The following is a 25,088-nucleotide window of genomic DNA, read 5'->3' on the forward strand; positions in this document are numbered from 1 at the left end:
TGGATATAGACTAAATCTTATGCACGTTGTGAAGTTAATTTGTTCCTTCTAATTGAATGAATAAATGAGTAAGTACTCAAATTCCTTTCACAACAAGATGAGGAACTAGGTTGTCCAAGCAATCTAAAAGCCAATTTTTGAAGTAAGCATTTGAACCAGAACATGCCTACCAACTTCTAGGATCTTGATCATACCTACCAGAAATTGAATCTGAAACACAAAATGACTCAGTTTTAAGAGAAAAATGAGCAAACTCAGCATAAGGTTTCATTCGCTCATCGTCATTAGAAAATATTCTTCTAAAATATTTAAGCCTTTCAACAAATACTTCAGGATCCACATGAGGAGCCATTCTACCTACTCCCTCATCAAGCCATTTATCACTGTAGTACCTTGAAAAAAAATTAAAATTACAATAAATAAGAAAAGAGCGTATAAAAGAAAAAAAAAATATAAACACGAGAATTACTCTAGAAAAATCACCTTGGGTTTAGCGAGTGAGCTAAACAATGAAGAAGGGTATTATTCTTTGCCCAACCATCAATAAGAATTGAATAGACTTTGTCATAGAAACTAGATTCCGTTGAGTTGTTTCTTTTCATGATAAAAAATAATTATTTTCACTTTTTCAACCATAGAATCCCACATCTCATAAACCAAGTGAAGGCATGGTTTGTTTGTGTCACAAACTCTAACCATATCATAAATAGATCTAGTGAAATCAATGATATAGTTAAGTTTTTTCCACCACTCATCATTCAACACTAATTCGCGAACATATTTAGCTCTATCTTGATCATCATCTCGGTATTGTACCCAATCGTCACTTAAAACCATAAATTCTAAACCATGTCTCATAAGTTTAACTCTTTTAAGCATAACAACAATAGAAGCAAACCGAGTATCAGCAACTGCGAGCAACTTCAATGAGCTAAATTTATTAAACATAACCAATCTCACAGAATGATCCATTATGAAATTCTTTATCTGTATAGCATCTCCATGAACCATGGTTATCCAATTCTTTAGTGTGTGCACAACACATGGAGTCCAGTAAATATGTGGAAATATACCTTCAATGATTTCCCCAACAGCTTTACAATTTCTGGCATTATCAGTTATGACTTGCACCACTTTTTCATGACCAACCTCATTAATAACTTCTTTCAAAATATCAACAATAAATTTTACTTTCACAACACCCGAGCAATCCACAGATTTGATAAACATAGGACTAGATTCAGTGACAACCATTACATTAATAATGGTCTTCTTTGTGGATCACTCCATCCATCACTCATAACCCTAACACCCTTCTCGGACCAAGTACTTTTGATAGGGATTAGTAATTTATTTATATTTGCATTCTCTTGTTGAAGCAAGGTGGTTCTCAGTTTATTTTAACTTAGAGGTACATATCCACCCAAATTATGATTACCAACAAACATGTAAGAACTCAAATAATTAGGATTTCTTGCTAAGTTAAATGGTAAACCTGCAATGTAGAACATTCTTGCAATTTGAGCATCTAATGCACTTCTAGTTTGCAAGTCAAAAGCTTTTGCAAGTGGAGAATTATCAATCATTTTTCTCGTTAAAGCATCAGATACATTTTGATTAGTTAAAAGTAATGAAGGGCTTGAAGACATACCAATGGAAGTAGGAGGTAATGAAACTCTCTTGGGTTGAGAATTTAAAATTGCATTTGCAGCATCTTCTTCTAATTTTTTCATTTCAAATATATATTTTCAATTTTAACCACCTTACAAGCTTCAATCCCTTTCTTGGCGATCTTGAATAAATAAACTCTTATTCTAGTATAAGAGCCTTGTTTTTCTTTACCATAAAAATTGCATATCCATTTACAACGAGAAAGCATAATCTTTATAATTGAATCAAGTGTATTAGCATACTGATTCAATTCTAGTTGAAACCTTCGCATGTGTGATCGTTGAGGGAGTTCGCTTTTCAGCTTCTGATCTCGTCAGACTCAACATCAGATCTGTACTCAATCCAATGCAAAATGATACGAATTTCTTACCTTTTAAATGAAGCATGGATCCTTGGATCAATATGGGTGATTAGATTGTTTTATATTAAAAAAATTAATAAAAAATAATATTAAACTATAAATATAAGCAATACAAATATAATAAATTAAAATTTTAGTTAATTAACTTAATAAAACTCAATAAAAATAATTTTATGTGACAAAAAAAATCTTTAATAAAGTAATAAGAATCAAATAAAGAGGTAATAAAATACGGATTAGTCTATGCTTACTTTGTTTTTGACAAAGTAAGTCTTACTTTGTCTTTTCCACCATTGGATGGTGATGAACTTTGACAAAGTAAGCTCATCCAATGGTAGAAAAAACAAACTTTATCAAAAACAAAGTAAGACTTACTTTATCATATATATATATATATATATAATATAAGAGCAAATTGAACCAGATTTAGTTCGACTTTTAAGATAAAGCTTAAGCTGAATCTGTTTTATGTATGGATTGAATGGGTTTGGACCAGATCAAACCAATTATCAAATATATATCTAAACGCAATTTATAAGGGGCGGATTGAGTGGACTCATAAACATGTGACATGTCTACTTTTAGTTTTTTTTTTTTTTTGAAATAATGCCAAGTTTTATTAACGTAAATCAGATGAAAGAATATTATTAAGAAATGGTGGTGGACATGTCCACTCACCCCGAACAGAAGAATTGACCTCTTTTGCTAGAGCATGGGCAACCGAATTCGCTAAACGTTTAATAAATGAGATAGAGCACAACTCTAAATCTCGCAATAAATGAATACAATCATAAATAATGTAAACTAAATACGAAGAACCTTTTAAACCTGTTTGAATTGCCTTGACTATGACGATACAATCCGAATGAATTTGAATTTTCTCACTGGGGCGATACTTCTTAATCCAACTTAAAAGTTCTTTGATAGTCATGACCTCGACTAGCTGAAGGCTGAGATTTTCTTGAAAAGCTCTCATTTTAGCTAGAATGCGTTCTCCAGAGTGATTACATGATGATACTATAGATGGAAAAAAAACTTTTGATTCAAAAATTGAAAAGAAAAGGAGAGAAAAAATTTGTCAAAGGACAAAACAAAACCAAACTTATTAATTGACAAGACTCATGTACATTGAACAACAACGGAGATTAAAGAACTCCAAATTTCCCTTTTTAGTTTGTACATGTTATACTACTGAATTAGGATACATTTTATGTGCCCTTTTAGTTAGTTGATGTTTTAATGTGAGAAATAAAGAAATTATGGCTGGATATTTCTTTTCTTTCATTCCAAAAAATGGAACATCAAAATGAAACATGGGGGGAGGTTTGTTTGTTTATTCCAAATAAATATCTTAAAAGGCCAATGGGGGAAAGAGAAAAAAGCATATGCTCACATGGCTCCCTGATTATACCTTCAGAGACAAAGGAAGAAAAGGCCCGACTTGAAGGAGCAATAGAATATCCATTGCTATTGTGCCTTTCAAGATTCTTTCCTTCTTTTCTTTTCTCTGCTATTAATCAAATCTTCCATTTCCCACTATATTATACTCCAGTACTACTATACCATCATGTCTTCTTTTTCTCTCTCTATAAATCCCTCTCTCTCTCCACCCTTTTTCTCAACTTCCTCTGCTCCCTCTTCTTCTACTACTTCCTCTTCATCTTTCTGCCCCCCTCCTTCGATTTCTTCCGGAACTGGCTTCAGACCAAGACCCATCTTCGTTTCTTGTAAACTACCATCTGGGCGCCTAAAAAGGTTTGACCTTGTTAAAGCTACGAGTAGTAACAAGGATATGACGATTACTGAGCTTAGAGAGGACGAGGAGGAAGAGAATCCCCCTCTTTTGGTTGAATCTGAATCCAATTCCAGACCTCGCCGCATTGCTCTTTTTGTTGAGCCTTCTCCATTTGCGTTAGTCCTTTCATTTCCCTATCTTTCTTTCAATTCATGGATTCTATGAAATTGGGTTTTGGGGGTTTTTTGACTAGGTCTTGACTTCGATTTTTCTGCTATTCTAGATTAGTTAATTTCATGATTCTAGTGGATTGAATTTTGAAATTGTATCCTTTAGCTTGATTGTTTGTGTTTCCAATTGTTTTCTTGGTGCCTATGGATCTTTCCACTTGGTTTTGCTTGTTTCTTGAATGTTAATTGTGATGGTTTTATTGGGAATTAGCTGCTCTTCAATGTGGATTCTTTGTGATAAACTGATGATTCTTTTCCTATTTCAGTATCATGTTTATAGTTCTGTCATCTTGCTATGGTTGATATGGAATTGAATATTGTATTTTGGGATACTAAACTAATGTGTAAAGCCAGGTGTGCATTTTATATGTTGTTCTAATCTCAGGTTTTTCTTTTGATTGATTGTTATTTTAGTGGTTGAAATGACTTTGAAAATGCAAATTGTTGGCCTCATTGTCATTCATAATTTGTTAATTTTCTGTTCTGCTCTTTTTCGTCATTAGTTTGTCCGTGGAAGATGATGATATTTCTTACTGCAGGAGATATATCTTCTTTTTGTGTAGTTGATTGTGCATGTTAGAAATATACGTTTTAGCACATGAAGGATGATCCATTTTTGTATTTGAGATTTGTTCTATGATTATAGTTGAAAACATGAATTCGTTACTGATTAAATGCTGTCTGTTTCCTTTTCTCTTGCAGATACGTGTCAGGGTATAAAAATCGGTTCCAAAACTTCATCAGATATTTACGCGAAATGGGGGATGAGGTAGATGTTTTGACAAGTGTATACCGCTTATTATTTTTTTTTTGAAGCCTAACTGTCAACTAACTTGGTTTGTTGAAAGCTGCAAGTTGCTTTGTTTTTCTTAGAAAATATAAGTCACTGACAACGCTGACAAATCGTTTTGTCGTTACATGGCATAGGTGATAGTTGTGACAACACATGAAGGAGTACCTGACGAGTTCTATGGAGCAAAAGTGATTGGCTCTCGAAGGTAATTAATTAACTATAGATAAGTAATTATAGACTAAGGTTATAAACCTTAACCTCTTTACAATTACCATTATATTATGCAAATAAATAAAGTTGTGATTTTATTCTATATGTCAGTTCAATTAATGATTTAAGCGTCTGTGATCGACTTATTGCAGTTTGGTAAATAATTTCAGCTTTAGAACATATGTTTTCTCTCATGGTTTTCCAATTTTTCTCTATTTGCAGCTTCCCTTGTCCCTGGTACCAGAAGGTGCCTCTTTCTCTTGCACTTAGTCCGAGAATAATTGCAGAGATTGCACGGTTTAAGCCTGACATAATACATGCATCATCACCTGGGATAATGGTAAGTATCATGTTAAAGATATATATGGATGTATAAGAAACTAATTGACGAGTTTTAAACGCTGATGTTTGCTATATCTTTCCAGGTTTTTGGTGCTCTCGCCATCGCTAAACTACTATGTGTTCCCATAGTGATGTCTTATCATACTCATGTTCCTGTGTGAGTTTTGACACCTTTTTCGTGCACTTGTTTCTTCAGATTTCGTTATCTGATTTTTCTTTAAAGATATGACGTTTTCATGACTGAGCATGATCTTAATTTCATTTTCAGATACATTCCAAGGTATACTTTTAGCTGGCTGGTGAAACCTATGTGGTTAGTTATAAGTATGTGAACTTTTCATTCCTTTCATTATAGTTCGGCGCAGATGTCAGTCAATGACATGAGATACTGGATTAAAGTACCCAAAGGCTCTTGAACTTTCCTCTTTTTACTTATTGAACCCCTGATCATTTATGAATCTGCATATTCAGTCCTCCATCAAACGGCTTAGTTAGAATTTTTAAGGATTCAGTGTATTGGTTTATAAATGATTAAGGGCGCTCAATATGTAAAATAAACAATAAGGGTTCAATCTATAAAAACAATAAAGTTCCGAGGCCTGAGGATGCTCTATTCCTGATATATTTGAGCTCATAAGTAACAGTGTTGTCCTTGATTCAGAATTTCTTCACCGAGCAGCTGATCTTACCTTGGTGCCTTCAGTTGCTATTGGAAGGGATCTCCAAGCAGCGAGGGTGACAGCAGGTGAGCTGCTTATAAGACCTTCCGTTTATTATTTGTCACTTTAGAAAATTTTCGTCATTTGTTGATTTCTGATTCTGCATCCGGTTATCAATGTATTGAACTGACTGGTTTTGCATATTTTGCCAGCTAATAAGATACGGCTTTGGAATAAGGGTGTTGATTCCGAAAGCTTTCACCCACGCTTCCGCTGTAATGAGATGCGGTGTAGATTAAGGTAAAGATCATACTTTTATCATCAATTGTCTTCAGCTAATGAAGCTTCTGAGTCAATACCATGTCATATGAGTTCTTCTGAGTGAATTATATCTGGTCTAAACAGTGGTGGCGAACCTGAAAAGCCATTAATAGTCCATGTTGGACGAATTGGAGTGGAGAAGAGTTTGGATTTCCTTAAAAGGTACAACATCTGTTCTCTATTTACTTTTCGAATTTTAGTCACAAAACCGAATAGTTTTACCCATAACAGTTTCGTTTCAATGATCTTGCTGTAACAGTGTGATGGAAAGGCTACCAGAAGCAAGAATCGCCTTCATTGGAGACGGGCCATATAGGTAAGACTAATTTTCCCTTGTAAATAAGTTGATAGAAAGTCGTGCTGCTCTGCTCTTGAGCTCACGGAGGTGCAACTCCTTTGTTGGCAGGGAGGAGCTGGAAAAGTTGTTCTCCGGCTTGCCTGCAGTGTTCACGGGAATGTTGGGAGGAGAAGAGCTGTCGCAGGCATATGCGAGTGGCGATATTTTCGCGATGCCTTCAGAATCAGAGACACTTGGCCTAGTGGTTTTAGAGGCCATGGCTTCTGGGATCCCTGTGGTGGGAGCTAGAGCCGGTGGAATCCCAGATATAATTCCACCAGAGCATGAGGGAAAAACTGGCTTCCTGTTCACCCCGGGAGACCTTGACGACTGCGTGGGCAAATTAGAGACGTTATTGAACAACCGGGAATTGAGAGAAATGATGGGTAAAGCATCACGGGTAGAAACAGAGAAGTATGATTGGAAGGCAGCTACTAAGAAAATACGCAACGAACAATACAATGCAGCGATATGGTTCTGGAGGAAGAAGAGAGCGCAACTACTGAGGCCAGTACAGTGGCTGGTGAAGTGGCTATTCCCGTCACCAGAAATAAACTACAGGTGATGGAGATGTAGTAGAGAGAGGCATTTGAAAAACTGAGATTCAATTGTTGTCTTGTTTATTATAAATTCATTAGTGATTTGTTGTTGTATATGAATATCTATGTCAAACATTATATAGAATTAAGAATTGGGGTTGTTTTTTTTTTTTGGTAATGCTCATTGATTTATTGAGGAGATTAGCATCTAATCAAAATTCTTGGGCACTCCTTTCTTTTTCCTTGATAATGAATGTAAAATCCCCCCAAAATACTCAGGTTATATGTCCAAGATTTCACTGTAATTGATGTTTGTCCTCAATTCTTTGTAGGCACTAGCGATTGTAAACTTAGCAGTTTCTGTTCTTAGCCCAAGCAACACTAGCTATCAATTTTCTGGATGAATTACAACGGACTCCATAGTGTCATCGAGCCATGTCTATCCCTTTTACCGAAGGGTATATCAATGCATCTATCGGCATTCCATCCCTGTGGGACTCCTCGCCCTAAAAGGGACACGCACTATTGGTTAACTCCGGAGCCTATAGTGTCCATAGAGTTCCACCCTATGGAGACATTTGTCTCCATTCACGAAAGCCGAATGCTCGATTCTCCTAGTCTCTAGTGGACTGGAGGGATCGCTTAAGCCAGTGCTGGAGGTAGTGGAGATCCAATACCAGGGTAGTCCTGTCCCTATAGTGTTGCTTATACCAATTCGGCCCCTACCATCAGAGTATGTCTCATTCACCACTTAACGCTGAAGCTTTCTCGTAGCTTTGTTAGGTTGAGTTTGCTTATGGTCAAACTCCCCTTTTACACATAGCTTGCTAAACTTTATCTATATAGTTGTAACCATTTTTCAGCAAGTACCTACAAAATTTGTGATAGGCTGTTTCTGAACCATTGTTAGAGATAAAAGCAGTTACGAACCCAGGAGAATTTAAGGGGAAAACGTCGAAAATTTTATATAAAATTTTATGCAAACCGTGAACGGGAGTTCAATTTTTTTTTTTTTATATAAAAACATAAAAAAAATCATTTAGCGTCCAATTTAGCACCCAATAATCTCTCCAGTGAATTCCGGATCCTTCACTAGATAAATATTTCCCGAAACAAAAAAAAAAGTAATTTGCAAGAATATTGGGAAATAAGTAAGAAGACTGAAATTAAAAGTACAAAATGTGAGATTGAATTGCATAAAAGTAAAGGAAAGTACAAAACAAATGTGTTTCAAAAAAAGTGCAGAAATATGAAGTTGTAAATGAAAATGAAAACATAAATTGCAGAAATATGTGTTGAATTTAGTAAATTATATAACTCAAGTTCAATTATAAAATATATAATTTACTATTTTATTTTATTTTATTTATATATTACTAATAATATTTATTTAGTTAAAAATGTATGTTTTTTAAGTTTTATATATTATATTTTAAATTTATTATGTTAAAATCCATAAGTTTGATATATCAAAATATTATAAATTGGTATGAAAAAATAGTACAAGTTTTATTAATATTAATAATATTTTATATTTTTAGAGAGTTTATTGAGAATAAAAATATCATTTTTATGAAATATTTCGAATCCCGATTGAATCACGGTTAGATCTCAATTGAACTTCTATTTTTTTTTTTTTTTATCTTTTGTACTTTCTAGTTTTTGCTCGGTCCGATTTCAAAAACCATGATAATAGGTTTTAGCTTTTTTTTTATTGCAAGCTCAAACAATTATTGGGTAGAGCTTTTACCACCGAGTAGAAGATCTTCTCTAAAATTGACTTTGTTAATGCATTTAAATAGCTTTTAAAGGATGTCCACTAATTTTTATTCAATTGAGACGACTTTATCCTATTATTTATCAAAGGCTTCTCAAGATATGAGAAATTCTGAATCTCCACAGGATTCCAAGACTATCTCCTTCCAGATTTATATTTTTCACCATTTCTACAAGTTCATCTATTTGAGAAATTTTTCCAATTAGCAAATCTTTTTCCTCTTCGAAATTGGCAACCAAAGATCTTTAGATTTCAAATCATTCTTCTTTAACGACATAGTGACTGAATGTTCCACCGTGCATGCCAGTGGCTTATAATATCCACAAACTTTAAAATACATTGTTTCTGATTTTCAGACGATGGTTAAGAACAAAATGGACCAAAAGGTTCGTTAAGCTTGAAATTATTAAGAACTAAACCAAAGAAAAATAAGAAAACCACATTAATTGTAAGGATGATGAAATTGTAAAAATACAAGAGCTAAAATTAAATTATTTAGATACACCGAAAATTATAAGGAAATTAAAAAAAAAAAACAAATTGTAAAATGAAAATAAAGTTATATTTTTTTTTTTTTTTATGATTTTGAATTTATTGGTTGTAACCTTGAAATAGATTAAAATAAGGGTCATGTTTGGTAAAGAGCGTTTTGGGATAAAAAGAACGGTTTTGACCAACTTTAGCGGTTTGACCACTAAATCCGCTGATTGGAGTGTTTGGTGGAGAGAGTTTTGGGATGAAAACACTAATTTAGGAAAAGCTCCAATTAGCGTTTTGCAATATTAAAATTAATGGACTTCTTTAACCCTAATTATTTTAAATATATTTTTATGTATTAAAAAAAAGAAATGCCCTTATTCGTCTTTTTGCACAAACCGCTATTATCAATCAGCTAATTTTTACCAAACAGGTCTACACAAACAGCTAGTCAAATCAGCTAACAGCTAATATAATCAGCTAACAGCTAACATCTAGCAGCTAATTCCCAAACAGGGCCAAGAGCTTTTATAGACCCCCTAGAGAGCTTCTTTGCTCATGATTTCCACTTCATGGTAACTACTCTCATGTCTTCCTTAAATGCCTTCCACTATCTAGCTCATTATTTCTTTTCGTGTAATTTTCGGAAACAATGTTTAACGTTTCACTTCAAACCATAGAAAATATAATGTTTAGTTAAATTTATATATTATTAGTAGCTTTTAGCTTTTTTGTAGGGAACTTGTAGCGTTTTGGAGTTTTTACGGAAAGTTCATTTTTTGAGTTTTTCTTAAAAAGTTATTTGTATTCGTTTGATGTTGATAAAATTATTCTTTTTATTTCCGCAAAATATGTTTATTCTTTAACATTATTCTCATCTCTATAATATTATAGCCAAAAGAACAAGATTTACCCTCTTAAATAAATTATTATTTTTTAGTTTTCTCTAATTATTTAGATTATTTTTATTAATTTGTGTATTGTAATTTTTATAATTTATTTGTTTATTAATTTAAAACATGCTCATATTAGACATTTCATATATTAGCTGCAAAAGTCATCACAATTTTATCAAACACTAAAAATTACTAAGTTAATAATAAATAGCTAACAACAACATTAACACAACAGCCGAACGAAATAGATCCTTGGCGGAAAAACTGAAACTTTTAATTAAAAAAATAATAATTTAATTAAATAATTATTAATGAGTTAAAATTATTATTTAATTGATCTAATTATGGGTTTGGAAATGAAAATGAGAATAAGTGAGAGCATTAACAACAGGCCGACCTTGTTGATTAATAGTAACAGAAGTATGGCCAACAGACAACTTTTTGGAAAATACACATGATTCATTTAATTCCCATCTTAAACACTATTGTCCTAGCATTACTTTTTGGCGAATCTGTGTCGCTGACACGACTTGATTTTCACGGTTTTATATGATGGTTCATGTTAGCCGACCCCGAATCATTTCGGGACTAAGGCTTTGTTGTTGTTGTTGTTGTTGTTGTTGTTGTTGTATGACATCAATATCCATATTTTTATTAGGGACAATTACAAAACTAGCACCTTTTAAAGGGCTAGTTTTCTTTTCTAACTCCTTTTGAGAAACTCACCAAAACTAACACATTTCATTAACTAAATTCCAACCTTGCCCTCATCTCTATCCTTTTAGCTCCCGCTCTTCAACATTCGAACTTCCATCACTCTAACCTAACACCCCTCTAACATTCCTCTCTCTAACTTTCCGGCGATTCATTGCCCGATTCTGTGCATTTCATCCGGCGAATCTCTGTTACTTGGAGTGGACATGGCGAGAACACCAAGCTCAGACAACAAATCGAATTCAGAAGGAAGGACGAAAAAGAGGGTAAATAACTTGACTTTACATTTGCGTTTCTCTCTTGTATTGCATGTACATTTGTTGTGTTTGAGAAGGAATATTTCGTTTCGTTTCGTTTCGTTTCGTTTACTTCTTCTGGTGTTAGGGTTTTTTCTGGGTTCGTCTGGTGTTAGGAAGTCATTTGGTTTGGATGAAATTCGTCGATGTGTATGTTCATCGGCAACCTAATTGTAGATAGTACATAGTCATAGACAGCCTAATGGCCGATAGAACATCCAGATCGACGATATATTGCCGATAGAACATTCATATCGTCGATCTAATTTCCGATAGAACATTCATATCGTCGATCTAATTGCCGATAGAACATTCATATCGACGTTATATTGCCGATAGAACATTCCTATCGACGTTATATTGCCGATAGAACATTCATATCGACGAACTATTACTGATAACTCTCTTATTTTAGCATACGCTAGCTCATTCTAGCTCAACGTTATAATTAGCTTAATTGTATGTTCCCTGATGATATGTCTACAACATTTTTCAGCATGATCGTGTAGACAAGAGGAAGAGAGATGAGCATGGCTCTCCTTCGAAGAAGAAAGCCAAGAAGAAATCTGGATATAAATACAAAAAGGCATTTGGAACGGAAAGCGTCATCACAGTTAGGTGTAACCTAGAAGCAGCAAAAGTTATAAAGGATTGTTTAACAGTAGACCAAGTAAATCTATTTAGGAAGAGTTGCTTCGGCTAGTATTTGGATATGACCAATGTAGTATTTGCAGGAGTCCTTTTTCATACCCTTTTAACAAGGGAGATCATACGTGAAGACCTCAAACCCAGGGAGCTTTGCTTCAAAGTTAGAGGTGTTGAGTTAAGATTTGGGGATTGGGAGTTTGGACTCCTAAGTGGGTTACGGTTTGGAGACATGGAAGCATTTCTGGAAAGGTTCAGTGCGATAAATAAGCCATATAGATTTAGGAATAAGTTTTTTCCAGGCATCCCTACACCAACCTTTAAAGAGGTGGAAACAATTATGCTGCAAAATGTTTGGAAGGATGAATCTGATCAGGATGCAGTTTCATTTGCCATGTTGTATTTTGCCATTAGCTGTGTGTTGGATAACACTGCCGCAAAAAAAGCTCTTCCTTGGGTGTTGGAACTTGCTGAATTTCCAAGATTGTTTAACGAGTTCCCGTGGGGTGTTTGTGGCTGGGATGTGACCTACAAGTCTCTTGTTAATGGGATAGATGGTGGAAAAGACCGAATTGATCAATTGGTCGCTTATAAGGAGAATTTTAGGACTAACCGTGTCTCATACAACCTATATGGTTTTGCACACGTATTTCAGGTATGATGTGTTTATATTCTGTATACTAGAAATGTTGGTAATAGGCATAAATAATGAATTGGAACTTTGTTGTAGGCTTGGTTGTTCGAAGTATGGGATGCCACCCAGGCATGGTATGAGAAGAAAGGCACTCGCATCCCACGATGGCTACGATGGAAAAAGACCAGTATCGCTAAATTGCCCAAAGTTCTAGCCATTTTTAAAGTAAGTTGACCAATCATTGTGCCTATATGTGTCACTATTGTGCTATACATCTGACTGACTTGTTTATTTATACATTTGTATTTTTAGTCGGGTATAAAACCAAATGCCACGCAACTTACAGCTGAAGACATGGAGAAAGAAAGCTCATGGTATGAACATCTAGTAAACCATGTGGATGGTCTACCGTATAATTATGACCAAGTGTTTACCGATTTGGAAAAGGGGCAAGAGGAGGAAAAGGGGCAAGAGGTTGCAAAGGGGAAAGAGGTGGAAGAAGAGGGGAAAGAGGAGCAAGAGGATGAAGGCATGGAAAAGGAGGAACATGAGGGATTGGGTACATATGAAGGGGGAGATGTTGATGTAGAGGATGACAGTAAATTTGAGACTGATAATGATGAAAATGCCTTCATTGTCTCACCTAGAGTACCTGTCCAGAAGAAGAAACAATCTGGTCTGGAACGACTACTGAGGAGGATGTTTGATGAGCATGAGAAGAAAATGAATGACAAGTTTGCTGAGCAAGAGAAGATGATAACTGAACAGTTTGGTCAGCAAGAGAGGAAAATGAATGCCTTTGTAAATAGATTGTCCGTTGTAGAACGTGATGTGCAGGAACTGAAGTCACAACGGGATGTTGATATGTATGAGATGGAGATTGGAGGATAATGAGAAGATGGAGCAGGAGGTGAAGGAGAAGAAAGAGCAGGAGGAGAGGGAGAAGAAACAGCAGGAGGAGAGGGAAAAGAATGAGCATGAGGAGAGGGAGAAGAGAGAGCATGAGGAGAGGGAGAAGAAACAGCAGGAGGAGAGGGAGAAGAAAGAGCGGGAGGAGAGGGAAAAGAATGAACATGAGGAGAGGGAGAAGAGAGAGCATGAGGAGAGGGAGAAGAAAGAGGATAGGAGGAGAGGGAAAAGAAAGAGCATGAGGAGAGGGAGAAGAAACAGCAGGAGGAGATGGAGAAGAAACAGCAGGAGGAGAGGGAAAAGAAAGAGCAGGAGGAGAGGGAGAATAAACAGCAAGAGAGGGAAATTGTTATAATGATTGATGTAAGTTTGTTTTTAATGTTTAATCTGGTGCTTTTAACATAGAATAATGATATAATCTGTGTTTCTAATTGGTGTTTTAACAGGATGAGAGCCATGACGGCCATGATGCTGAGATAGATCATGGACAGCTTACTCTTCTGGTTAACCAAGTTGTCCAATCATCTTTACCTAGACGTGAAGACAAAGGAGAAATAGAAGATTTGACTATCGAGGTTAAACATGAGGAGGAAGGGAAGGGCAAAAGAGGAGGAAGAGGAGGAGGAAGAGGAGGAGGAAGAGGGAGGGTAAGGGATGCAAGAGGAAGGGATAGAAGGGGAGGAAGAGGGGCAAGAGGAGGAAGAAGAGGGAGAGGAAGGGATGGAAACATCAAGGAGGAAGCAGAAGTGAAAGGAAGACCCCAGCGAGAAAAGAAACTTGGGAAAGACGTTAAGTCACCATTCACTGATCCTCGGATGGAATATCATTTTGATGATGATGATGATCAGTACCCCGTGGAACAACACGATGGTCGCGATCGTATAAAAGGACACCTTCTACAGGCATATGACGACTGGAAGAAGAGTACCCCCCATAATGAGCTGAGGAAGTTAGGTGGAACCGATTGGGGACAGACTGTATCGTGGTTTGAAGAGGCAGTACATAGACAGCCAAGTAAGATATTGCTCACTTTACATGTTTTGGTTTATATTGCTCACTTTGTATGTGTTTGTACTTATTTTTTGCATGTGTTGCAGCTTGTAAATGCATTTTTGTGGTTATTGAACGGAAAATACGTCCATCAGAGTCAGGATTGGACTGCCATCGACTCAAATTTCTTTGGGTTTATGGAGTTTGCAAATATGACCAAGAATTATGACAAACCCGGAAATGGGGACAATCCAAGACATTTGTGCAACGAATCAATGGGATGGAAGAGTTTCACACTCGGCCTTGGTATGAGGTTAAACATGTGCTAATACCCATCAACTATAAAGGAGAACACTGGTTACTCGGTGTGTTCTACGTGGAAGAAATGAGGATGGAGTTCTATGATAGTCTGGAGTCAAATGCATCCAACGAATCAATAGACAAATGGCTAGAACACCGGTTTCGTATTATGACAAGAGCAATGGAAGAGGCCAATTATTGGACTAAAAGTGGGAGGCCTGATAACAGTGATCGATTGATAAAGTGGGAGAGGGCTCGCGGGTGCCCACAACAGCTGCGCAAATCCAATGATTGTGGTGTCTTCCTATGCTTGTTTGCTCAACATTATGTTGAAAAAAGGCCATTATGTACGGATTATGGATTCTCCGGGTCTGATGGACGTTTCTATAGGCTGCGGGTGTGCTTGGAACTCTTCAACCAACGATTGTTCAACCAGAATGATCTAATTACAAGACCTAATTTGCTTGGATTGTAATCTTTTGTAAAATGTAAACGTTTGTTGGTAACTTATTAATGTAAATTGTTATTGGTGATAGACGTTTGTTGGTAATAAGACAGATGGGAACATATCGGCGTCTATATAGTCGATATGGGGCCATATCGGCCTGTACGTAGGACAGATGGGAACATATCGGCGTCTATATAGTCGATATGGGACCATATCGGCCTGTACGTAGGACAGATGGGAACATATCGGCGTCTATATAGTCGATATGGGACCATATCGATGTCTATATGGTCGATATGGGACTATATCGGCGTCTGTATATGACATATTGTTGCGTAAACTCCTGATTCAAAGGACACAAACTCTCAATCGTGTAATTATCATGGTAAAAATACACAAAATTTCACAAATTATCAATACAGAAGATAGAGTACACTATTTGCCAGCTGAGTTTTTAGAGCAGCTTGCTTCACTCGATATTGTTGGTGGAAGCCGAGATGGAACTCGTAACATACTAGTACAATTCGCTCGATTATGACCAGCATGCTCGCATCTGGTGCATCTTGTTGGAGTTACCTCCTCGCCCCTTGACGGTATTCAGCTTTGATTTCTCGGACGTCCCACTCTAGGCGCAGCCTTTTTAGGAGGAAGCACCCTCTTAGGAGTCTCACAAACTTTCCATTCAGACTGGTGGCCTAGTGGATGTATGGGCTCATGGTACGACAATCGTACAGTCTCATTTTTGTAGTAGCGATGCACCCACGCATATGCATTCTCTAATCGATGCATTGATGCAATCTTACATACATGTCTGCATGGAAATTGTGACAGTTGCCATTTCCTACACGTGCATGTTCCCGCGAGCAGATTCACTATTCCACCCTTACCTCGATTGCCAATTTCAAAATTGTGAGCATCAATGGGCTTATATGAACACCGAACTGACTTATTGACATGTTTATGCATCTTCTTGTTATAAAATGCGGACAAATATGTCTCCCGTTCCCCTGCAAAAACATTTTCAATATATAAGAACTCTTAGTACATTATACTAGGGACAAGGTCCTAATATCAAACCTGCTTTTTTGCGTCTCTCATGAAACCATGATTGGAGGATTGTCCTTATATACTCAACCAACAATATGATCGGTAGACGTCTACCATCTCCCATTCTCGCGTTGAATGATTCTGATATGTTTGTCGTCATAATGTTATACCGACGTGCGCAAAAGTACGCACGTGTCCATTTCTCTCTTCGAGCTTCCTCTAGGTAGTCCGCTGCCCCCGGACATATACTACGAAGTCTGGCGAATCTTTCCTGGAAATCAGAGGTCCGCCAGGCTTTTGCAACTTGCCAATACGCTATGTCTAACTTTTTCCCGCCCCCAAACTTAGCCTTCACATTCTGTTTCAAATACTGAGCACAACTTCCATGTACCGCATTTGGATACACCATATTGACTGCATAATCAATGCTCTTATTCCTGTCTGATATTATGACGAGGTCTTCAACATCACCAATACATTCTTTCAACCTGGTGAAGAAATAAGCCCATGATTCATTACATTCATTCGGCCCAATTCCGAATGCAATTGGGTAAATTTGATTATTACCATCCTTTCCAACTGCAACATAAAGTACCCCGCCATATTTAACCTTTAAGTGTGTTCCATCTACACATATAACGGGGCGAATATGTGCGTTAAAACCCCGGATTGAAGCACCCATGGCCATGAAGAAGAATTTGAAATTATCTTCATCGTCAGTTTCAATATGTGTCACCGTACCTGGATTAACAAATTTCAGTGTCTCACAATAATCAGGTAACAACATGTACGATTCTTCAGGTGTACCACTCGTGCTACCTACCGCCCAACATCTTGCTCTCCAAGCTTGCATGTAAGATAAGTTGATTGAAAATAATTTTTCAATCTCCCAAATGATGTGACTTGGACGGTACACCCGATTCTCCATATCTAACTTCTCACTAAGTATGATACCTGCTACTCGTTTACCCGCTTGCCTATGATGTGGCAATAGTTGTCCACCCCTATCACAAGTGTGACTGTCCATACTGTCAATTCTCCGAAGCATGAACATATCTGAACCGAGTATGACTCCACCTCTAGCCCGCCACTTGCATGTGTCAACATGCTTGCATCGGACCTCAAACAAAGACTTAGTTGATCTATGCACCTTCCATTCTAACATATTATCAATTGAATATCTCCCAAGTGCATCTTGCAGTTCTCGTTTGCTTTTGAACATATCATGCGCCTTCAACCCACCATCCCCCGAAGATTCTGTAGTTTTCATCGGAATGTCTCCATCCTCTGGTACTTGTGGAACAAACCGAAATGGATCCGTTCTCCTTCTCATTCCTGCTTCATCATCAATCTCATGCAAACTTGGTTGAACATTATCAATCGATGGTTCTGAAACGGATCTTTGGCGATCATCGTTATCATATACGTGATCATCATTGTCAAATCCATTGTAGTCGTTATCATATCCATGGTCATCGTTATCACATCCATTACCATATCCTTGATCATCCCCGTGCACTACATTATCATACCACAATTGTGATCCAATGTAATATCGTCTAGCCCAAGAGGAGATTGGGTATATGGATTCATGACATGTTTTGCCGGACCACGAGTCTCAATTGTTATGTTAGGTACACAATAACTTATTCTGGTTGCCTCTACTTTAGCAACATTTTGTGGCCATAATTCAGCAACAATTGGTCATCTTACTTCTGCAACAATTGGTCATTTTACTTCCGCAACACTTGGTCGCCGTACTTCAGCAACCATTGGTCGCCTTACTTCCGCAACACTTGTTCGAGAAGTCATAGTCACATATAATGGCATCACATCGGGTTTATTCCATCTACAAAACTCAACGAAACCAGCAATATCACTATCATCCACTATGTGTGCTAATCTTCCAAAAAGTTTATTTGGACCGTATGTTGTGTGCATTGCCATTTGTATGTCAAAACAGGCTGCATCAACATTCAAGGAAGCGTGAATTCTATCTCTCAAAGTTTGATAATCAGTTGGCATTGAAAAATGGAGCACCTTCGATTGACCACCAACGTATATCATAGTGTCCATGAGCCCCTCTTTTTTCCATTCTCCATCCCACGAAAGCATACACAGACAAATATTCGGGGTGGACATATTTCTGCATTATCATAAACACAGAAGTAAATTATATATTATTGTAACTAAACGAATAAAGCTAACGAAAATTATATATTATTGGTATACACACTTCAAACTATAAGATATGTCGATATATGTCGACATATGTCGATATATGTCGATATATGTCGATACCCTTTAAATATAGACACATATCGGCACATATCTACGATGCATTCTCGTGATAGATGTCGATAGTGATCATGTATCGACTGATTTCGACGGAAGATCAAAAGACGTTTTTCTAGAATGATCTGTTAAGTGGTGCCTTAAATGCACATAATGATCACTTTGACTTTCACTCTTCTTCGAATATCACTAAGCATTAAATACGAGGCTTGTCTATTGAGATTCCCCATGAACAATACAGTTCTTTCTCCTATAAATAGACGCTTTGTCTGTTCATATTATACTCATTCTAGTAAACTCTCAAAAAACTCTCAACACTCTAGTTTATCCAGAAATGGAAGCGCCACCACCACCACCACCTCCTCTTCCTGAGTTCGAAGCTTTAATAGCTATGTTCGGCGAATCCTTCCGTGATGGTGACACGGACGAGATAGTCTGATTCATGAGGGGCATGGCGTGCACCATGTCTTTCGCTGCTGAGTCCATGGCTGACCATCTGGAGTCAGTTAGGGAAAGAAACATGCGGCTCAGGAGGACAATTAGGCGCCTCAAAAGGCAGTTGGAGAAGTCCAAGATGGACTACGCTGACGCCCTTTTGGGTCCTGAGTACCTAAATGTTTAGTTTGTGTATTTTTTGTCTTTCATGTTTATGTACTTTTGTTGTTTTGTGTGTTTGTTTCTGTTTTCTGTATGTGTTTTTTGTTTAAGTGTGTTTTTTCCGTTTTTTCCCGTTTTCTGTATTTCTTCTTTATTTTAATATAAAAATATTGTTATTGTCTATGTTTTATGTGTTTTGTGTTTGGATATTATGATTTAGAATGGAAAACATATGTCGATATACGTCGATATTCATCATCTAACGCGCCGATATGTCTGTCGTTATGAATAAGATATCGACGGCTATCGACCTTTTCGGTAAAAAATCGCTGATGAGTGAAGTTCAAAACGAAATGCATCTTCCTACAACAATGTCTTTGTTTCTAGGGATTCGCACGAACAGGAATAACATGAAAATGCAACAGCAACAATATACATTGGGTTTTAGAGAAACAAAATCCTACATCTTAACCTTGAATATGACGAAGCTTTATATTTTGTAAATAAATCAAATACTTACATGATTGTGTATAAAATCTTGAAGCACAAACTGTGGGTTGGATTGATTGTTGTTCGTTGTCTGTAAATCGATTTGTTCTTTAGAGAGAGAGAGAGAGAGAGCGAGAGCGCGAAAGAAGCAAATGGGGGGGAAAGACAACGTTATAAAAGTATAGAGATGAGGGCAAGGTTGGAATTTAGTTAATGAAATGTGTTAGTTTTGGTGAGTTTCTCAAAAGGAGTTAGAAAAGAAAACTAACCCTTTAAAAGGTGCTAGTTTTGTAATTGTCCCTTTTTATTATTCTTTAAACCAAGCTTTATATTAATACGGTTGACAAGAATGTAATATTATATTAGTAACAAAACTTAGAACTTAGAGAAAAATACGGGACATGGATATAAACAAGTCAGTTGAGTAATAGCATGAGTCATCTCATTAGCTTGTTTCTGAATGAACTTGACTGAGTAAGAGTTATTTAGAAGAAGCAAGGACCAATACTGACCAAAGAAGTTACTAAAGAATGATCTTCATTACTAGAATAAATAACATCGGCAACAACCTTGGCATCGGTCTCAAAAATAATATGTTGGTACCTTTGATTTGTTACCCACTCCATTATTTGAATCAACACCAAAACTTCACCTTGTTTTACTTCTAGCAAACCTAACAAGATTGTCGACCGAGCGACGATGAAGCTTCCTTAGGCATCCCGGAGAATAGCCCAAAACTCGGAAGGATTGTCGACCGAGCGACGATGAAGCCTCTTTGAGAATCACGAAGAATATCGCCAAGACCCACTTCAGCGGACGTTGCAAAAAATGCAGCATCAGTATTGCATTTGCAAAAGGGCGAATGAGGAGGATGCTAAATTTAGAGCCCGCGTAACCTATTGGGTAGAGAAGTGCAACTGCAGAATTTGTTTCTCCCAGAACCAAGAACAAAGTGTATCCATGGCCACAAATTTGATTAGTTCTGGCGATGTAGAGATATGATTCCAGAATTTGTCATTACGAAATCTCCAAAGGCTCCACAACAACATCAAAAATATGCGAGAGTTTACTTTGGACAGACTAGAGAGTAAAGAGAAGAAGAATTATGCGAAGCTGTTCGCGTTCCGAGCCACACTCGCCACTGAATCTGCAAGACCAGCCAAATGCCAAACCTCTCGAGGGATAAGACATATTCAATAAATAAGTGCTAAGAGTCTTCAATATCCCCATTACAATTCACACAAAGACTATCAACCAAAGAGCAAACTTTTAGTTCTTCCAACCTAGAGAGCATAGGGGTTTGAACATGAAGTTGATTATTATCACGAAGCTAAGGATCTTTCCAAACATTACAACGGTACCATTTCCAATCTTCCATTTATACCCTTCTTTCACCAATAACTGAGAACACCAGATACTTCTACAAATGTAACTAGGTGAATGACACAATCGATCATTCATGAAGTCCCCCTTACGGTAGTATTTAACTTTGAAAACACGACTAACGAGAGAAGTGGAATATGTAACAAGCATCCAACCTTGCTTTCCCAACATTGTTAAATTAAAAGTAGTAAAATTTTGGAAATCTAACCCACCATAATGTTTGGAGATAGACAACTTAACCCAAGATAGCCAATTCAAACTTCGTTCCCCCCACTTCTTATTTCCCCACCAAAAAACAATTCAACATCTTTTCAAGTTTATCAGCTGTAGAAATAGGAAGTAGAAACATACTAATAAAAAAGATGGGAATTGCTTGTCCCACTTCTTTAATCAGAGTAGCCCGAGCTGCTTTTGAAATAGGTTTATTATGCCAAGTTTGTAGCTTCTTCCACAATCTATCTTTAAAGTGCAAAAAAAAAATCACCTTTGTCTTCTGACCACCATTGACGGTACCCCAAGATATCGATCCATATTAATTGGATTAGAGACCAAGAATATGAGACACACCATTCGCTAATTTTAAAGCCACGTTATTGTTACACATAAAGCCCAACAACAACAACAATAAATCCTTAGTCCTGAAATGATTTAGGATCAGCTAACATGAACCATCATATAAAACCGTGAAATCAAGTCGTGTCAGCGACACAAATTCTCTCCCTCCACTCTGTCCTATCCACTACCATATTTTCCTCAATCCCCAATAAACTCATATCACTCTCGATCACCCTCCTCCAAGTTTGCTTAGGTCTTCCCCTACCCCTCACCACTACATCCCTTTGCCACTCTTCAGTCCTCCTAACCAGCGCATCAAGCACTCTTCGTCATACATGGGCAAACCACCTTAGTTGGTTTTCTCTCATTTTATTCTCAATAGATGTAACCTCTACTTTTGTCCTAATTATTTCATTACTCACCCGATCCTTTCTCGTATGACAACACATCCATCTCAACATACGCATCACCACCACCGACATCTTATGAATGTCAAAGTGTTTCACTGCCTAACACTCCGTACCATATAACAATGCTGGTCTGATTACCGTACGGTAGAATTTTCCCTTCAATCTATTAGGCATGCCGGGGTCACAAAGGAAACCCGTAGCACTCTTCCACTTCGCCCACCCATATTTAATCCTATGAGCAACATCTCCATCCACTTCTCCATCGGTTTGGATAATAGATCCTAAATACCGGAAGCAATCCGATGCCTGAACAACTCTCCCATCTAGGGTGATTTTCTCTGCCTCCCTACTCCTATCGCCGCTAAACTTACACTCAAAATATTCCATCTTACTTCGGCTCAACTTAAAGCCTCTAGATTCTAAAGTTTGTCTCCATAGTTGCAACTTCCTCTCCACGCCTTCTTTCATCTTATCAACCAACATAATATCATCTGCAAACAACATGCAGCATGGTATACCATCTTGAAGTGAACTCGTTAGTTCATCCATAACGACGGCAAAAAGAAATGGACTTAGTGCAGAACCTTGATGCACTCCAATCGTAATAGGGAACTCTTCAGTCTTCCCAACACTGGTACGTACACTCTTGCATGCTCCCTCATACATGTCCTTTATGATATCAATATATTTCCGCGAAATGCCTTTCCTTATTAAGGCCCACCAAAGTACTTCCCTTGGTACCTTATCATATGCCTTCTCCAAGTCGATGAAAACCATATGCAAGTCTTTCTTCTTATTTCGATAGTGCTCCATTAATTGTCTCATTAGGTGGATGGCTTCCATAGTTGATCTTCCCGGCATAAAAACAAACTGGTTTTTCGAGATCTTCACCGTCCTCCTTAGCCTTTGTTCGATCACTTGCTCCCAAAGTTTCATAGGACTCATTAATTTGATTCGTCGATAGTTGGCACAATCCTGGACATCGCCTTTGTTCTTATACAAAGGGATTAGGATACTTTTCCTCCATTCTGATGGCATCTTATTGTTTCTCCAAATTTTGTTGAAGAACATCGTCAAGTATTCGATTCCTCTCTCTCCCAAACATCTCCAAATCTCAATAGGGATGCCATCAGGTCCTACTACTTTCTTCAATCTCATCTTATTTAATGCCATTTTGACTTCACCCTTTTGAATTCTCCGTATGCATTCACGATTTACCATATCGTGAGGGATACTTATATCTCCCACATCTTGTCCGCGATCTCCATTAAATAACTTATCAAAATAGGACCTCCATCGTTCCTTGATATCCTTATCTCCAACTAGGACTTTTTGGTCCACATCCTTCACATATTTAACTTTTTCGAGATCTTGCGTCTTCCTATCTCTCATCCGAGCAATTCTATTGTTAAGCCCAAAATATACCTAAAATATCATCATTATTTACATCAGTTTTGCTACGAATTTGTGCTATTTATATCTATTTAGAGTACTTTTACGTCCGAATATGTTTCTTTCATGCAAGGTACCTAAATATTTGGTAAAATCCAAATAGGAGCGAAAAAGGTTAGAAACGAAGGAAAAACCCTAAGAAAAGAGTCAAAGACGAAGAAAATCAAACGCACCGAAACGAAGACGGGAAATGAAGTCGGAGACGGGAATAAACACCCGTGTCGCGACCGAGATTCCCTATTCTCGGTCACGACACGCGTTTTCCAGCCATCTCTCTCCTCCATTTTCGAAGACCAAAAACCTGCCCCCCTAATCTCGGTAGAGATTTACCATTCTCGGTAACATCAGATTTTCTGTCAGCACAATATACACATGTTCGATTCCAAAGAAACGCGTTCGTTCGAGTGGATAGAAACGTCTCTTCACAACAGACACGTCCCCTAGACACGACTCTTCAACATCTATAAATAAAGAGTTGATTCAGAGTTGTGAATAGATATTGAGCATTAAGATTTAGTACAGAATTTATGCAGAAATTCTGAGTCAAAACGATTCAGAGTTAGAAGTTCGATTTTGTAAAAACGATATGATGTACACACATTGTTTATCAATTAATTACAAACACAGTAGCATTTAGATTTAGATTAAGATCTGTTCGAAGATTAGTTTACATTTTGGTAGTAGAAGAACCATCTCTATTCCAAAGATTCAGCGAGAAGATTAAGTAGCGGATTCGACCCCGGAGCCTGACAAACTCTAACGAGGTTTGAGGAAGGATTGACAACCCAGACTCACTAAGTCCTCTTGAATGCTTCCATGCTTTTTATTCTCTGTAAGCTTGTATCAAATTCACATTTCATCTAATAAAGTTCATTCGATTCAATATAATTTTATGTAGCACTTTGGTAAAAGATCTGAAGTGAGTTCTGATGTTTTCATTAAAACGTAGTTAAATTCAATGTCTTTATAAGGAAACTTAGTTGAACACTTATGCAAATTCATTCTTAAGGACGATATGATCGTTAAGTCGGCTTATCAGAAATAAGTGTTAATTTGGTTAAGGTAGCAATCTAACCCGGCCGTAGGAGGATTGTCTGCGGTTCAAAGCCTTTTAATTGAAGGAGTTTACGTTATTACACTTTCTTAATTTATACAAAGTTTAAAGTTGTTTTCTTTGCTTAATGCAAACGAACATAATAAATTTCTTATTTTAAACACTAAACGTTTCTGTTTTGTAATTCATATTCAAAACAGAATTAATTTCTAACATTCTACATATTCTAACCTAATTCTTATTCAATCAATCTCAAAACCAATTTCAAATAACGATTATCTATTTTTATAAACCTTAAGTTGTATTTAAACTACACATAAATAAGTTTTTGTTGAAAAACGTTTCCTGTGGGATCGATATCTTTTTATTACTACAAGCGAAACCGTGCACTTGCGGAAATTGCTCAACATCTATATATGTCTCTTTCCCCTTCCTTCGTATCCAATCTTGTATACAGATCCCGATTCACCTTTTCTCTAGCATCTCGTATGACCTTCTTTACTTCCCTTTTAGCCTCTTTGT

The 25,088-nt window shown here is 37.0% G+C and overlaps 1 protein-coding gene across 1 annotated transcript; it reads left to right on the forward strand.

Annotated features, from left to right (window-relative positions):
* The first annotated feature begins 3,407 nt into the window (after positions 1 to 3,407).
* On the forward strand, positions 3,408 to 7,397 carry LOC136206557 (sulfoquinovosyl transferase SQD2). Its single transcript, XM_065997655.1, has 11 exons — positions 3,408 to 3,943; positions 4,700 to 4,766; positions 4,925 to 4,995; positions 5,223 to 5,340; positions 5,426 to 5,499; positions 5,611 to 5,666; positions 6,004 to 6,087; positions 6,214 to 6,301; positions 6,407 to 6,484; positions 6,582 to 6,638; positions 6,729 to 7,397. Exons 1-11 carry the CDS (start codon positions 3,600 to 3,602, stop codon positions 7,222 to 7,224), a joined length of 1,533 nt encoding a protein of 510 aa, XP_065853727.1. The 5' UTR covers positions 3,408 to 3,599; the 3' UTR covers positions 7,225 to 7,397.
* The last annotated feature ends 17,691 nt before the right edge of the window (positions 7,398 to 25,088 follow it).

This window comes from Euphorbia lathyris, chromosome 9 (genome assembly GCF_963576675.1).
Source record: "Euphorbia lathyris chromosome 9, ddEupLath1.1, whole genome shotgun sequence".
Classification (NCBI taxonomy): Eukaryota; Viridiplantae; Streptophyta; class Magnoliopsida; order Malpighiales; family Euphorbiaceae; genus Euphorbia; species Euphorbia lathyris.